This window comes from Branchiostoma floridae, chromosome 19 (genome assembly GCF_000003815.2).
Source record: "Branchiostoma floridae strain S238N-H82 chromosome 19, Bfl_VNyyK, whole genome shotgun sequence".
Lineage (NCBI taxonomy): Eukaryota > Metazoa > Chordata > Leptocardii > Amphioxiformes > Branchiostomatidae > Branchiostoma > Branchiostoma floridae.
In genome coordinates, this window is record NC_049997.1 from 3,427,954 (window position 1) to 3,446,256 (window position 18,303).

Consider the following 18,303-nt stretch of genomic DNA (forward strand, 5'->3'; position numbering starts at 1 on the left):
CCTAGTGAAGACTACTACATGTGTAGTATGCACAAAGCAGCCAAGTCTTTCCTTGTTGTTTTCCATAAGGCAGTGCTAAAATAATTCCGAAATTTCTGTCTGGCAGATTACCCGAAACAGTAAAAGTTAGATTTCATTATATGAATGAAAAATTTCCAAAGTATAAAATGGTGTGAAACAAAACATATTACCTACATGCATACTACATTTACATACATGTACATGTAGCGCTGACCCAGTTTGAATATTAAGCACACAAGAAATGTATGTAGAAATTGAAAATTGAATGTCAGATTGGTCTGAGTCTGAGAGCCCAATCTATAACTAGGACATCAATTTTCAATCTCGTCCAACCTAGATATTAAAAAAAGTGGAGTCAATCTCTCTTTACCAGACTGCTACATGTAAAAGGTACGTTTAGTGGTCACCTGAATCACTAGGAAATAACTTTCAGCCATGCAGTTTCATTATCGTTTGCTAGCTACTGATGTTACAGAGGCCTTAAAGGGGGCAGCAAGAAAATGCAGTTTTTGACCAGTGAAACCCAAATCATTCAGAATTTACTTTTCCATGCCGGTCATTCTCTTTTTCAGGTCAGGGTTTTGGCCCAACTGGGATAAAAATATGTAACACAAATTTTCGTAAGCTGGCCGTGCAGATCTGTTCTAAGTCTTGTAATGTCATTGGGTCAAAATCAGCCCCAATAGGGCTAAAAATGGTACATGATGTAAATAAGGAACTAGTAACAGTAAATAAAAGTGGAAGTGTTTGCAGTTTTTGCAGCAAACTTAAAACTGCTGCAAACATTTTTGTTCTGCTTTAGCTTTAGCCTGCCTACCTCATAGAATATAAAACTGCTGCAAACACTTCATTTGCTCCATGTTGCAAATTTGAAGCCTTGCAAAAATGTTTACCATTTTACAAACTGGATTTGGAGTTCAAAAATGAATTGTATTTCATTGCCCTTCCCTTTACAAAAACATGCACACAGAGACACATCATTTTAACACATCACGATCACTGTCATGCAGGTATAGAGTACCTTCTTGTTTCTTCCTCCTCACTTCAGTAGGTACATGTACTTAAATATAACAATGTAGGAGAGAGCGCAAGTTAGTTAAGACATAATTCAGTGGACAGATATTAAACAAGCATGTGCATTAAGTAGGCATCAGATACTGTAACAATGTACACATGTATATATTATGTAGGTATACAACAGCTGGTATTTGTACAATGTGCATTGGAATGCAGTATACAGTCAAACCTGTACATAAGGACCACATGGCCAAAGTGACAATTTTTGGTAATTTTTGCACTGAAAGTTAAGCATTCTATCATCATGACAACCTGTCCACATATCATTATATCATTATTGTTGGTCACCTGAGTGGTCAGTTGTAATGGGCAGTTTTGACTTTATACAATCATTTATAATCAAGAACTTCAGCATTAACAACAAAAGCATGAGAGAGAGTTGATGACTGATAACCTTATGGCTGGTCAATACTAATGGAGTTGAAATAGCAAGAAGAAATGTTATGAGGTTGGCATTATGCCAACAGACTTGGACAATACTCAAGCTTGAGACCTCCAAGGCTGTTGGTCAATGGCAAAAGGACAAGGGTAAATAAAAAGCAATTAACAGATTAAATCAATTAGAAACACGAAGCGTATAGTTGACCATAATTAATTAAGCCATAATGGGATTTAGTGGATCATGTACATCTAACAGACAGATGAGGAACAGTCACACAAACATACTCAATAACACATTAAAAAATACACACACAAGTTAATGCTCAAAAATAGAGGCAGCTTGGGGAAACACAATGTATAGTATTATAGCATATATGACATGTCTACCCTAAAGTGGGGATGGCACTTGCTAACGTTAGTTTACCTTTATTCGCTGGTAACCTATTACTATTGTATTTGAAAACAGTATATTCAAGGATAGAAATTCGATGAATGGTTTGGTTTGAAACTGCCATATTCTTTTTAATAGATTGAAACCACTGTCCTCCGATTTGAATCGTCTACATACCCTATTTTTTAGAAACAACGGATATTATACATTGTGGGTTACCCCGCAGAAAAAGGTGAACTTGCATTATGGGCTTATATACTGTGCCTCATGTCCAGTCATATTGATTGACCTACATTTAAATGCTTTCCAGTCTGACTTAAACCGTAAATCACTAAGCTTCCTGAAACCACTGCAAATAAGACTCTTATGAGTTTGAACTCAAGTGTGATGCAGTTTATCGAACACCAGACAAAATATATGAAATATAAAGTACATGTATAATGACAATGACAATGAAGTTTATTGCATATTCATATGATTATCCCATCGGGACTATGCAGTACGCTGCATATATTACAAAAAGAATGATATACATGTAGTAGGTAAGCTATGCTATGACCTACTTATACATGTATCTCTATTTTACATGCTTTTTCCCTCTTCTTAAAATGTGTACTAGTAGTAGACGAATTTAAAGAGTTCAACCATTACATCGTAGTTACCTAAAGACATTAGATATTGTACTCTCCAAACAGAGGTTGGTGGGAAAATCGTGACCTTTAATCCTAAAATGCCGCATTTTTTGTGACCAACCTTACACTTGGTGGAAAGGCTGGTCATAAAATATATGGCATATCAAGGAGCCTGATAAAAGCTCCTTGGGCATATACAGTGAAACCTGTCCGAGCAACCACCTGGCGCAGTAAACCACCTGCCATCAGAGGACACATTGAAACAGTCCCGTCCATTTTTACATAGTTAAGACCCCCTCCTAAGCAACCACCTGTCTTCCCCAACCGGCAACTACTTTTTTACAGTCCATAAGGGGCATTCAACCTGCCCCAACCAACCAAAATTGACTGACAGCAGCTAGCAGCCATTTTATTTGAAGAATTATGTAGGCACAGTTACCCTGGACTTAGAGACTTCTTTTCTTTCTGTAAGGGAATATCAGTCAAGCATATTGACAATGTGCACTGTGCAAAAATGATTATCAGTGAGAATTTTGACATACTGGTAGAGAAATTGAAAGCACATGTTTGGGCTGTTCAAGGAAACAGACAACTACAAAACAAACCATGTTTGATTGTTAGACAAACTCACCTCTGATTGTTAAACAATTATGGTTTCTTGAAATTTATTTACATAACAGCATGGAGATTAAAAACTGTGCATCTCTTGTAGATATGTTTCCTGAGAACAAACTGAAAGGTGTATATCATGTAAACCGTATCATTTATCATTTTTGGTCGCCAACCGACCAACTTGTCGGGAGCAACCACCTGTCCTCAGCAACCATTTTTGCTCGGTTCCTTGAGTGGTTGCTCAGGACAGGTTTGACTGTAACTAAGGAAAATGTCACGATTTTCCCCACCAACCTCAGCTTGGACTGCTTGGAGAGTAAGATATTTTAAGAAGTCTTCTCTTGAACTACTAGTAGGTGTGCATATTTCTTTTTTGCAAAGGACATTGTGTGAAATAAGTATGTTTCTTGCTTACTTGATGTTGGGTCGGGGGTCGGCAGCGGTGAGTCCACATCATGATCAGGGAAGTCTAGCACGTCAAAGTCTTCCTCTGGATCGGCGCTGATCGTGTCTGCTCGCATCAACGCACGAGGCATCTTCACTCACAAACTGTGGTGTCAAACAAACAATTATCATAACTACTAGTACCGTGTCTGCTCGCATCAACGCACGAGGCATCTTCGCTCACAAACTGTTGTGTCAAACAAACAATTATCATAACTACTAGTACCGTGTCTGCTCGCATCAACGCACGAGGCATCTTCACTCACAAACTATTGTGTCAAACAAACAATTATCATAACTACTAGTACCGTGTCTGCTCGCATCAACGCACGAGGCATCTTCACTCACACACTGTTGTGTCAAACAAACAATTATCATAACTACTAGTACCGTGTCTGCTCGCATCAACGCACGAGGCATCTTCGCTCACAAACTGTTGTGTCAAACAAACAATTATCATAACTACTAGTACCATGTCTGCTCGCATCAACGCACGAGGCATCTTCACTCACACACTGTTGTGTCAAACAAACAATTATCATAACTACTACATGTAGTACCGTGTCTGCTCGCATCAACGCACGAGGCATCTTCACTCACAAACTGTGGTATCAAACAAACAATTATCATAACTACTAGTACCATGTCTGCTCGCATCAACACACGAGGCATCTTCACTCACAAACTGTTGTGTCAAACAAACAATTATCATAACTACTACATGTAGTACCATGTCTGCTCGCATCAACGCACGAGGCATCTTCACTCACAGAAACTGTGGTATCAAACATACAAATTTGTAATGTCATATTAATATTCATCATTATGATAGTTATCATAACTACTACTAGTACTAGTACTGTGTCTGCTCGCATCAAAGCACGAGGCATCTTTGCTCACAAACTGTTATATCAAACATACAAGTCCGTGATATATCATATATATATATCTTCATTGATGATAGTTACATGTATCATAATATACTACACTGCTAGTACAAATACCACCATAAATGTAGTCTTTTATAAACCAAAATTGGACATTTTAACTGTACAACAGTGCTTTATGAATTAGAATTATGCCTTCCACAAATACACAATCAATGTATCCGGAAACACAGACATACAAAGACATTTGCCAAAAACTATACCTCCATCTTTCATCAAACTAAAATTGCAATAAATGGTTTACAAAATTACAGCTTAACAACCAAGTAAAATATAAATCGTATCAAACTTAGCGAGTGATAGAAAAAGAAATAAAAAACACCAGTGCAAATTTACCGTTCTAAGGATGTATATAATAGAGGAAATATAAACATGTCTGACCTCCAGACTTTGCACATGGCTACAACATTGACCGAAAGTGACATCATAGGGTTATTCCATTTCAAGTTCATGGGGTGGTCAGGACAATTTTTTCTCTATATCCTTACCAAGATTAAAAAATGTACTAGTATTGAAGGGGATGGCATGGCCCATGTAAGATTTCGACCTGATACTGAATGTAGAAATCCCTAAAACTTTGGCTCAGGAAATAAAATCACATCTGCAGGTTACTGAGTTTACCTTCTGCTGTGGAAAGTTAGAATTTTGTTGGTGTCCTGGCAAAGTAATTTACAAACTACATTGATTAAATGCAAGAGTAGTATAATCAAAGTAGTCTGTACTGTTTGCCTTTCAATCCACATTCCACAGTAACTAATATCCTTAGGTGTCACCAAAAGGCTATGTATTAATGGATAACTTAACAACCTCAAAACACTATTGTGTGACTGGTTTAGACTTTTCCATAACTAAATCCGGTTTTCAGCATTTCCTAACAAGCAACTAAACCAGACAATACTCATTATTTCACAATAATTATTATTCAGAAACATGCTAAGGTGGATGAAGGTTAATTAGACATCAAACAAGCAGTTAGTCAACTTGATATGATTTTGGACACGGTCAGACATTCCAGAAAACATCCACTATCTTTCTTCAGTGACACTGAAGAGATCGTGGGGAAACTGTTTTCTTTATCTATCATTCTATGGATGCAAAAGTGCTGAGTTCCACCATTACGTATACTATGAATGCAAAGGAGTTATACCTGGTGACAGTGACTATTCTCAAACAAACAATAGGATTACAATTCTAGCACACGCAATCACCAAATATAATGTTCTCTCTTGAAAAATAGCCTCATCATGGATGTTATGTAGGCTGAGATAAATATAACGTCATTATTCTCATTCAACAAGAGAACGACCATTCATACTGCCTTATTGAAGTACATAATCTTGTAGTTTGTACGCCAGGGCTCGAAATTCATTTTTGGGATTAGGTGCATTGGTGCACTGGCAGCTTAAAAATTTGGGTGCACCAAAAAATTTTTGGGTGCACCACTTAAATTTAACTAATAACCTAATAATAAAACTTAATTACAAGCTATCAAATTCTTAAACAAGTACCATGACAGACATTTATATTACCTTTCTAACTCTTAGATGTCAATAATATGATGTATACTTAGTCTAGTATACTTTGATATCTTTACATACATAGATGTAAGAAAATATTTGGGTGCACCCTGTGCACCCACAGAAAATAATTGGGTGCACAGCTCCAATTTTGGGTGCAACTGGGTGCATATTTCAAGCCCTGGTCTCGCTCAGACAGTGTCTACTACCTGTATGAAATGATGACTGAAATTAGCCATTTTTGTCAATTCCCCTGAATAGTCATTGCAGTAGACTTTAAGACAGGTTTGACTGTATGAAATTAAGCCGCTTCTGACACTGACTAATGATGTCGTACACAGCAGGGTTGTAGCCAGCACCTGTCCTTCAGTCCTTTGAAGGAATTTTGCAGCTGGGGACTGAAAAAAGTTTTCCCCATTCCGTCCCCAGGGACAGACAAAAATTGATATGTAAAGATATAGAAAAACTGGGGAAACTGTTTTCTTTATCTATCATTCTATGGATGCAAAAGTGCTGAGTTCCACCATTACGTATACTATGAATGCAAAGGAGTTATACCTGGTGACAGTGACTATTCTCAAACAAACAATAGGATTACAATTCTAGCACACGCAATCACCAAATATAATGTTCTCTCTTGAAAAATAGCCTCATCATGGATGTTATGTAGGCTGAGATAAATATAACGTCATTATTCTCATTCAACAAGAGAACGACCATTCATACTGCCTTATTGAAGTACATAATCTTGTAGTTTGTACGCCAGGGCTCGAAATTCATTTTTGGGATTAGGTGCATTGGTGCACCCAGCTTAAAAAATTGGGTGCACCAAAAATTTTTTGGGTGCACCACTTAATTTTAAGTAATAACCTAATAATAAAACTTAGTTACAAGCTATCAAATTCTTAAACAAGACCATGACAGACATTTTTATCATCTTTTTAACACTTAGATGTCAAGAATATGATGTATACTAGTATACTTTCAAAATTGATATCTTTTCATACATAAAACTAAGAAAATATTTGGGTGCACCCTGTGCACCCACAGAAAATAATTGGGTGCACAGCTCTAATTTTGGGTGCACCTGGGTGCACATGCACCCATTATTTCGAGCCCTGTACGCTGTACATACTTTTGACACATATCAAGACCACTGGTGATAACGTTATAACCCTTACATGAACAAGTAACATACTACTGATGACTACAATTATAAAGGTGTGACATACCGTTATTGTGAGACGTGTGCTGATGTATATTGCATGTGTCTGAGCCCAACCTACATTTGAAAGGTGACGGACTGGTTTTATCTTTTACCTCATGCGCAGGATTACAATAGGCACCAGTGGGCTAAATGAATACAGTACCAAACACACCATCACACTCCTTGAATAGTTTTATCAGGTTGGCTCTTCAGAAACATATGGTTGTGAATGTGAATTTTTTGTCATCACACTGTTTAGAAATACATGTACTATTCTTTACTAGGTTTGTCTGACTACATATGTGTGTTTCTATCATTCTAAATACTATACTATCTGTATCTGTATCTGTATAGCCGGTATAACCGCCATTCGGCGTAACACACCAGCTTAATTTTGTACATGAGGAGATGCTACATGTATAGATTTAGTTTGGCTATTTTCTAAAGCCAGCATGGTCTCAGAGCAGTATGTGCAATGTTTACGGAGATAACAGTTATTTTTTCTCAATCGATATTTCTCATTGAGATAAAGCCATATAGTATAAAGCTACATTTTATTGATGCATACCCAAAGAAGATATTAAAAACATAGTTATGTATACACACATTTGTACACATTTGCAACATTGTAAGATCAATAGATGTCCGGGATATGCCCATGATACATCACAACATATAATTGTAGCATTTTGTACAAGCACTTCTGTTTTTCCTTTTGATACAAACTAGGATCTCTGTAAGTCTACATAAGAAGGGAAATCCCTCTACTACTAGTAACTCTCTCTGGATCTATTCCCCTTCTCTTTCAATTCCTCTATCAGTCTATGATCTCCCTCTCTTCCCTGCCCCCTCTTATTTACTTTCGTCAGATCTTCTGCCAAAATTTAGCTCCTGACTATAAAGACCCTTTGACTGCTCCCCTTTTTACTGACTTGGCACTCCATCACACCAGACATGTCTTATTACTTACAGTGGGAGGACTCAGCTCTGTAGGTAGTAATCGACTTTCAGAATCATGCTGGAACCAGGAAATTGGTTTTTGAGGTTCAATCTTTGAGCAAAAACACAACCTTTCCTGTCAACCAGTAATTGGTTTTCAGAATTGGACTTGGCTTACGCACACGTATTCTTATCGACTCACTGCTGGGAAGATAAAAAGGTGCTGATACTTGAAGTTTACTAGTTCTTCTCAACCAAAGGTCCAGTCTCCTAGCCTTTCCCCAAACGATGTTTCTCTATTTGCATTTCAGTGCTGTTTCGGTGAAAGCTAAAATCATCAATCAAATGAAAGGAACAAGTCCTCGTCATGTTTTGAGGGGTATGTGTTTGATGGAATAGGAAAGCAAAATGAGAAATGCAATTTTAGAAAATAAAATGTAGGGCTCTAAATTACAACAGTTTACAGTAAATTCTAGTATCAGTGCATCACATTTCTGCAACCAAGAAAGAAATATTAAATTGTGTCAAGAGCAATCATTAGAGAAGCCCTGGTGCCTTTCTGAGAATGAGTCAGACTGGCTCTACTCTCTTATTTCAAATGATGCAAAATTGTGAGGGTTTCAAATCAAATCTCCCTTGGTGCTGATGAAATTAAAACGAGCCCAAAATCCAATCAGTTAGAATTTTGAATATGCAGGACTGTCTGTAGGTCTTATCGAGACCTATCCACATGAACCGAATATCAAGACGAATTCAATCCAGCCCTTAAGGAGTATATATCGTGTTGACAGACACGCAGACATACATGAACGCTACCAAAAACATAATTGAGCACTCCTCAAGGACTGAGGTAAATTAGCATCAAGTAGAGAGAGAATCAACGCCCCCCTTTACAACGTACAAAACAATTTACAACAAGTACATGTACCCCCATTTATAAAGGCTGACGAACTGTCAGCACTCCATTTAATGTTACTAATGCCTCCATTTAGTCTATTACTCCGGGGAAATCAGAGCCAAGGACTCAGTCCCTCCTGTATTCATGTACTAGTAGCATGGATGTAACTTCTTTCAATTACCTGGCCTACATGAAATATTGGATAGTCCTGCAATATATGGCACCAGGCCAGAACCATTTGCTACTAGTCAATGCTTGAGACAAGTAAATTTGTAGCTGACTGAGGTTTAAGTTCTTCTGCACCAGGTGGTGCATAGGGCGGTGCCAATCTCCATATTTGTAGCCTTGGGCCACACAAAGTTTGTACAATCACTACCAGGGATCTCCCAGGAATTTACAGTAGTCTCTACCAGACTGACTCCGCTGGCTGTTAATGTTATGGGGAGAATAATTTTCCAGAGGAGTTTTGCTACCAGAGGAGTTGGCCGACCTTACAGAGGTAACATTGACCTTACCAACATTAACTCGCCTGGCCAATGTCCTAATTTGTTTTTGCCGTATTATACTACCCTCTTTACCTTTGTTTAACAGTCTGGCGGAGGCTAAACATCTAGAACAGGACGGAGTGGTATGTAGTCAACTGTATATGCTCTTTCCCAACTACTGAAGTGCTCAGAGCAAAGAAGCCATACTGTGACACTCTAAAATAGTCTTTTTAGTATAACTTGGCCGGTGATCAAACTCACAACCACCAGTGCCAAACCCAAGGTGAATACTCTGCCCTGAAGAAATGACCTGAAGTTTGTGTGCATGTAAATACAGCATAACATAGTCATAATCATTATCCACCATTAAAGAACAGTCAGATGTCCCTTCAACATGAGGCAATTTTGTCCAATTGTAAGGAAGATATTGAAACATACTTAAGGTTGTTGAATGAACCAAAAATTTGGTTGAATGAAATGTTGATTGACAAGATTAAAATGTGATGTCAAACTATTACTAGTCTATAATATAGCATAAGTGTACATGTACATCTATATTTTTCTGAGCAAAATCTAATGAGTGGCAGTAAAAAAGCAGTAAGTATAAAGTCATGGCCAAATTGTAGTGTAAAGTACACATCAGGCAGACATAACTGCCAACATGACAGTTCAAACAGGACATACCCCTGGGGGCAAACAAACCATCAACAATTTGGCAAACATGTCCAGTTGTCTAATTAAGCTACTGTGTACATCTGAAGCATCCTTGGACCTTGGAAAATGTCCAACAACAAGCTCTAATGACACTATGTTACAATATTTTCTAGAAAAGGTTCATAATCATACATTTGACAAAAAGGTTTTGGTACTGGAGTGATATTTTGGAACCAGAAAGCCTGTATATGACAATGGCACAGCGACTCATTTCCTTTTACTAAAAGTTTTAGTTTTACTTTTAGACAGCCATACTCAAACTCTTGGGAAGACCTACATTGTATAGGTGGCTTATGGTGCTTTCAGTAACCAAGAAAATGAACATTTGGTCTTTTAACATGCAAGCTGAATTAGTCTGTTGCTTGGAGGACAGCTCGATACAAAACGAAGATTAAGAAACAAGCTCTGAACAAAGGCTGTCTCCAAAGACATTAATTCAATGATCTTAACAACAATATTTGGGTCAACGTACATTTCAATAATTCGGATTAGACTCTAAATCAAATGGAGATCGATGACAACCAATCATGGAAAACAATTTATCAATGAATACGCTTAATAAATTGGTAACAGAATAACCTGATGGATTATTCATATGGGACTGTCATACTGCAGACTACAGCACAACAAACATATATAAGTCATTCCCTTTTATCGATGCTGACATGGAATGACAGGAGACTTTGGTTGTTGCTTAAGCAGCCTCAACGTATAACTATAAATCGAGTTTGATTGAAAGTTTCTAACTAATAGTATGCTTAATATGGATCCGATTTGCTTGGGAAAGGCACTTAAGAGGACATTCCTCGCTTAACTCAGGTGAAGACGAGTAAAAAACTGCGGTTAGGGACCTCCTTTAGACAGGATTAAAAATAAGGGCCGTGCCATAATGATTAACATGATGATCGCGTACAAAATCAAAGAAAGAAAGAAAGAAAAAAGTCTTGAACTTTGAAAACTACTGGCAATAATTGTCAGGACATTAAACATAATTATGAAATCCACTGCCTCTTGTCCAGTTGCTCTGTTCCTTTTTCGATTAAATATGAAGGAATTTTCTTCGGGTGTTTTTTGGTATGGAAACTTGGAAGAGACAGTTGAGACTTGGGTGTGTCAGATCTACAAATTACAGTATTGAAAACGACATCTGGGTGTTGTCCTTGTCGATACCGGTGGGAAGCTTAACATAAATCTTCACAAAAATATGCAAAGAAACCATCTTGAATGGACCACACCTAGCAGCCTGCGTAAGAATCCACTACGCTTCCCGAACAAAGCATTTTAGTTCTAGTCACCACTGTAGATTTGTGCCCATTCATAATTTTCGACTTGGAGATTCGCACGTATTCCTTACAGCAACTTCAAAATTTGTGTCTTTTTAGTTTGTTTATCGTTTACTAATAATTGGCTGTCAAACTAACAGGAAGGTTGACAGTTATGGTACCTTCTTAATTAAAACCACTCAAAAATGTCCCAGAAGGGTGAATATTTAACTTCTTGGCATCCCGCGCCAGAACCACCTATCACCAACCAAGACACCAAGGAAGTAGACGTGGTGTCTTGGGACTTGTCGGAACTTACCGGCTTTTCGCCGTACAGGGACGATCAGCAACTCAATCGTCGCCTTCTGGCAAGTAAGATATCCTCCTTCCTTTGGTCGATCGCTGGTTCCTGGTTCAAAGAGGTTCAGAAAGTTGATAAAACTGGGGAAACCTCCGCATTCCTGCACACAAAATTTCACAACACACACTTTCCGCGCCGGCGACGGTGACCTTTTAGAAGAGGTCATCAGACCGCAGTAAAACGAAAAAAATAAATGATTGCTAAGTGTAGCCCTTGTCATTTATAAAAAGCCATTATATCCGTAATATGTTAAAATATTTCTATAACTAGATATGTTAATCTATTAATACTGTTTACAGTAACAAATATTAGCTTAGTTAAAATAGATAAAAGAAAATTGTAATGTTCACGGTTGCCTGCGATCTGACTGACTTTCCCGTACGTCATTCAAATACGTCTCGTTTATTGGCTCATTTTCTCTAAAGTACAGCCTCACATTTTCTTTTAACCAATCAGCGGTCTACCAGTGTTGAGCTACAGGACACCCTAACGACTGGATTTGGCGGTAGGTTTGAAATGTTGTCCAAATTTCTCTGCATTTTTCTCCTCAAATGTTCTTGTATCTAACAAATTAACACACAAGAGATCCAACGAGTGTTTTTATGAGCAACTTGTGCCACTCTTTATGTGGCTATTTGCCACTGACCAAAGATTTTGGGGAGTTTTCTGTCGTCTGCCATACCGAAACATACGTAACCGCTTTGCTGACAAGTGACATCTTCTAAATTTCGAGAAGAATAACGTTGCTCGTTGATCTCCTAATCTTGTCAAAATTTCTGTATGTATGAACAGGGTATCATTACATGTAACCAAAAGATTTAGCGTTTGAAAAGGCTGTGATTTTGCAGGAGTTGGTTGACAAACATGGCACTACTGCCACCCGGCGTGTCGATCATGCAGTGCAAGTTTTTGTAAATTAAGTTGCAGAAACCCAATAAAGTAAATCTACATGTAGTAGTACTAACACTACGTTAGTATTCTTAAAATCAATTATCACAGCATCAAATTGACAGCTCCACTTGTTTTCTACATACCTTGCTAACTCAATTTCAATTACAAGTAGAATTTCATTATCATGATTATGTTATATCGAAATAACCTCAAATTGTCATTACTACCTTATTAGCACCTACCATTTTCCTCGTACCTAAATCCTTACAGTTACAATCATTAGTGGACACAACCCCTCTACAATATATCATTTATTCTCCTAACATGATGAATCTTTGGCAGTTTCTTACTGAAGTAGACCTGACTGATAGTGATAGTGCCCTTGACACAATGCCCACTACCGGTATGCACCTTACACTATATATATTAGGCCTTTAAAAGGCTACTAGTCAGGGTTAGAAATACACATACTTAACTTGCAATTTGCACATAATTTTTGAGATTTGCAAGTAAAAATATTCTGAACTTGCAATCTTGCATGTTGAAAATACCTGGCCTATGTTAAAAATACCGAGAACACGGTGCCTTTGTTCGCTGACGGGGATCATCACCGGTCATCAGTAGTTGTTATAAATACTCAAATTTGCTTTGCTGCAAACGTACATGCTGATTGTGTGGATATCTTTCCAAAGTTTCAAGTTCTGTCTATATTTTGAAAATTTCATTTTCGATTCTGTCCGCCAAAAGTGACAGAATGGGCAAAATTCTTATCTATCCTGAGCAGCAAAATTCCACCAAAGGACGGAATGATGGATGCTGGCTAGAACATTACAGTATAGACTAGTTGTATTTTGCATGTAAATTTTTCAAATTGCACGTAAAATTTTTGCCAACTTGCAATTTTGCATGAAGCAAAAAAAAAGTATTTCGATCCTTGCTAGTAATAGTAGTATAGCCTTTTTGAGGCCTGAGGGGTATACTATGCGACTACCTTTACCACTTATGATACATTGTTGTTTTTTTGTTTTTTTTATCTTTGGCAGTTTCTTACTGCAGTAGACATGACTGAAGGTGCCATGATGAAGGAGAACATCCTGCAGGAAAAGATGGACATCGTGAGCGAGATGATCACGATGCTCGCTGCCGGGGAACAGGCTGAGGAACTGGAGCGCGTCACCGAGGTGTGGGCCAAAACCAACCAGCTGAGGGAGAAACAGGAGGAGGATGTGAAGAAAACCATACAAGGTATAGAAACTAAAATCACTTATCAACAGTGAACAATTGATTGGAATTTGTAGATGTAGGATTTGTTTTGCTTACCTATACATATACACTAATACATGTTTTGAATTGCCAAAAATCTTGCCAAAAAACTTTGAATGCTATTGATGTACTAGTACTAGTACATTGTACTAGCTAGTACATTTGTATGATCCCTGTACATGTTCTAGTTGGTGATGATGGATTAGCATATAGTGAGTGTAAGCAAAGAAGAATCATTATGGTTCTAAACCTATGCTAAGCCTAATGTAACCAGGAAGATGTCATATACAGTCAAACCTGTATTAGCGGCCACCTTCGCATATATAGCAGCTACTAGTACCTGGCCAGGGTGGTCAAATTTTGTCGGTCCCTTGGATTCGTAATGATTAAGAAATAGGCTTAGTGGCCACCTGTCCAACGTGGCCACGGCCACACGATTTCCGGTCCCGTTGATACAGAAACACTGCCTATTGCAGCCTTATGTCACCTTGCACCGAGTTTAAAATTGTAGTTTGCAAAGATTTGGAGTTCCTGACAGGGTCATTTTGGCGGTAGCAGAAGGTATGCATGCCTTGAGCATTTAAGTGCAAGTCTTTGTCGGTGAATTTACCGATCAAGACAATGTTACCTGGTGAGAAAGATTAGTGGGAACTGAAATCATGTGTAGCTAATGCTCATGGTCAATTGATCAACAATTTCTCTATAGTGGCCACCTGTCTATAGTGGCCATATTTCTCCAGTCCCTTGAGTGGCCGCTATAGACAGGTTTGACTGTACTGTATTTGCAAATGCACAAAAGTCTATCTTATAGTATACCTGTGCATTTTGTATTCTTAAGAACATGTATAGATATATTATGATACAAAATGTACAAATATAAGATATCTTAAGACTTAATATATGAAATTAGTGGAAAGACCCAAAAAAAACTACCCAACCACGACATGTCTTCTGTTTTGTGAAGCGTTATTGGCTATGAATGAGGATGAAGAGCAGAATGTGAAGAGCATCAGCCAATCAGAGGGAGGAATCCAACAGAAGGAAGCAGAGCTGGAGGCTGAGAAGTGCCAGGCTGAGAAGCAGAGACAGCAGACTGAACAGGGTGTTCAATATCCTTTTAAGGTCAACCCAGAAGTGTCATTAATGATATTTGATAATTTTGTATATAATCAATTCTGTGTATAATTGTCACCGAATTGTATATTCATGTCTACTGACTTTTGATGTCTAATGTTTATTGTTTGATTTTGGTTTCGTATTGTTTTCTATTATCATTTCAGGTTTGGGAGGACAACTTGTAAAGGTGTTGATACACCTGTTTTGTCCTCCCTTCCACTTGTTTTTGCATGTGGTAAATTCAAATAAAGAAATAAAGAAATAAAGAAATTAATATATTAGAATACAACAGCCTGACTGTAGGTGGGATCACCCTAAGACCAGAAGGCTTTTGGGACAAATGTGACACATGGGACAAATGTGATAAGGAATACCCTGTGTTTCTATATCATGCCAACCCATGGAAAATTCTATCAACAAATTTATTCATCAAATTAAACAAAAGAAACGGCAGTCTGCCAGTTTGGTTTGAGAACAGTTGTCGCAGACGACATGCCAAACTACATATGAATGCAGCAAACGGAACATAGAGATACAGATGTGAACACTCATCACATCTACCGATCACAATACTCTGTCGACGGAGGTTTTGCTGCCTTATCATCAGTTTCAAAGTTGCCCTATGTACTATGTAGTAGTTCCAGAATTTATCATGACTTATGATGTGGAATAATGTACAAGTACATGTACAGATACTACTGTATTTGCCTTAACTCACTCCCACATCCCTGATGGGAAAGTTAGAAAAACTGAAGGAAGAAAAGGAGGCAGTAGGCAAGCAGAAGGAGAGTGTCACACAGAACACAACAGAGGCTCTCCCTGATGTCAGGTGAGATGGGCTTTTTCTTACCTTCATGCAAATGGAGGTATTTACATTGTGTTTTCTGTCTGCATGACAATTTGTGTCTCTGTGTGATTTCTGTATGGATTTAAATTTGCTGTTTGGGTACAGGATTAGGTGTTGGAAAGATGAAGGTCAAGTTTGCACAGATGTGCACAGACACTGACAGACTCACACACTGTCATACACACAAACTCACACACAGATACACACACACACAGAAACATACACATAGCATGCACACACACACGCATATACAATGACACAAAATCACATTGTCTGTACAGTGTACATTTACACATAGGTACACATACAACAGAGTGAAAGGGTCTATTCTGTATTGTACTGTTTAAAACCTTAGCTGTCTTCCAAATATTATGACAGTGATAAAATTATGACTTATCTTCTTGGTTTGATTTTCCCAGGTATCTTGCTACGCTGTACACAAATGTGACCAAGCTGAAATGGGACTTCAGCTGTGGTCCTGATGAGATCAAGGGATGTATCCTTTTTAATTTCAATGGTAAACGTTTGTAAAGAGTTTATGCTGTCACCTTCATAGTTGCACTGAAGCCTAGGGGAGGAAATTGTTAATCTCATTAGTATTACTATTAGTCCTAGAAAATCAGGGTCTTTACTTTTTTTCTTTCTTGTAGACATTGGCTGAAATAATTCAGCAAACACACTTCAGCAATGTAAAAGTGACATACATCAAGCGCTGATATTTCAAACATCATATTGTAATTATATAGATCTACATTGTACAAGAACAAGTAAATGAGGAATTAACAGATGATAAACCAGATACAGTAGAAGCCAGTTAATTGCACAACGGATTAACGCACAGTTCTGTTAACTGCATGGAATCCCAAACCGGTGCGGTCCTGCTAAATAACTTCGCATTATTGCACCAGCCGTATAATTGCACAAAATTCACTGGCAAATAGGCCGTGCAATTAAGCGGCTTCTACTGTAGTTTGTAGCTCATTGTGCTATGGCCAGGATGACCCTTAACCTTTGCCCTCAGTTGTGACCTGTAAGTCGGACGTGAAACCCTTCTCGCTGAACTCCAAGCAGAACTCCCAGTTCTTCGTGGCAAACTACCTCTGGGACCTCATGGACGAGACCTTCGACTGAACACTGATGATTTTTGCAGAGGCTTCTAAATACTTACAAAGTCAGAATATTTGGTAGATTACAATTTTGCCTTGTGCAAGCTTGACTCACTCACTGAAAAACTTGTGCAAACTTTACGTACAGATTGAGAAAATAGCTTTTGTGTTAGGAGAGGGACTGAACACTGAAGATTTCTCCTTCAGAAGTCTTGTACATATTATTACTTACACAGTCAGAACATTTGGTAGATTAGAATTTTGTCCTGTGCACTTTACTTTTCAGACGAAGGAAACAGCTTTTGTGTTAGACTTCATTATACCCCCCTCACATGTAGCAAAAATCAATCAGATGACGAGTCTGCGAGCTCTAAATTACGAGGCATGACCCTGACCGGAAGGGGGGAACTCTGCCATTTCTTCGTCGGCATCAGGGTTATGCCTCGTAATTTAGAGCTCGCAGACTCGTCCGATCGATTTTCGCTAAATGTGAGGGGGTATTACTAGTTATTACTACTACTACTGTTATGGATTTGTGTTACTGTAAGTTATGATAACAGGAAGATTCAGTGTTTACCTATATTGTATACCTGCCTAAGTCCTTAGGCCAGGGACTTGGCCCCTTGCTCCTCTCTGTCAGGACTCTCCAAGTTATTGTATGTCAAACAGTGAAGACAAACTGGATAGTAGAATCTGATGTAGAAATTTCCATATTTCAGCATTTTGACGTATGTACATTTAGTTTCAATGTAAAAAACTAAATGTATCAACCTACATTTTTGTACCTACTGCCCCTTGACCTCCAAGTCAAAGAAGGACAAGATAGACATGATCGAGATAAAGAGTTGTCTCTAGGCTGTCTCAAAACTGATTGTTATGAACTGAACTTCCCAAAAGTTAGTTTACAACAGACAATTACACTATCATGTAGATTTTCTAAGTCTAAGATAGGTTTTTAGAGAGCATTCTTCAGTAGGCTGGGTACCATCTGATTACTGTCAATGGGCCTTATAATTTTATATTCGCTGCCGAGGGCAATGAGTATAAGGAGCCCTGTAAGTAATTGATTGGATGGTCAAAGTTCCTTCCCGCGCCTGATGGCGCATAGGGCGGTGCCCATCTCCGTTTCAGTAGCCCTTGGGCCACACAACGCAATCACTACAGCAGGGGGCTAGTCCACTGGTAGTGTGTG

At 38.2% G+C, this 18,303-nt stretch overlaps 3 protein-coding genes across 3 annotated transcripts in view; 2 read left to right on the plus strand and 1 right to left on the minus strand.

Moving 5' to 3' along the window:
• LOC118406399 (phospholipase D1-like) overlaps positions 1-12,049 on the minus strand; it is a gene marked incomplete in the record, with an annotated part of 43,187 nt that extends 31,138 nt beyond the window's left edge. Inside the window, 3 exon segments of the mRNA XM_035806439.1 lie at positions 1,043-1,081; positions 3,530-3,663; positions 11,847-12,049. Coding sequence (XP_035662332.1) covers positions 1,043-1,081; positions 3,530-3,650 — 160 coding nt within the window.
• Positions 1-18,303, plus strand: part of LOC118406407 (zinc finger and SCAN domain-containing protein 20-like) — a 121,941-nt gene that overhangs the window by 49,666 nt on the left and 53,972 nt on the right. The gene's annotated exons all lie outside the window — the stretch shown is intronic.
• On the plus strand, positions 12,239-17,498 carry LOC118406414 (kinetochore protein spc24-like). The gene is made up of 6 exons (XM_035806455.1): positions 12,239-12,393; positions 13,823-14,024; positions 15,007-15,151; positions 15,883-15,987; positions 16,425-16,501; positions 17,027-17,498. The coding sequence occupies exons 2-6, from the start codon at positions 13,841-13,843 to the stop codon at positions 17,134-17,136; spliced, it is 621 nt and encodes a 206-aa protein (XP_035662348.1). The 5' UTR covers positions 12,239-12,393; positions 13,823-13,840; the 3' UTR covers positions 17,137-17,498.

Coding starts and splice junctions, on each gene's coding strand:
- LOC118406414 (XM_035806455.1), top strand. CDS start 13,841: ATGACTGAAGGTGCCATGATGAAGGAGAACATCCTGCAGGAAAAGATG. Junction 14,025..15,006: donor TGTGAAGAAAACCATACAAG/GTATAGAAACTA, acceptor TGTTTTGTGAAG/CGTTATTGGCTATGAATGAG. Junction 15,988..16,424: donor GAGGCTCTCCCTGATGTCAG/GTGAGATGGGCT, acceptor TGATTTTCCCAG/GTATCTTGCTACGCTGTACA.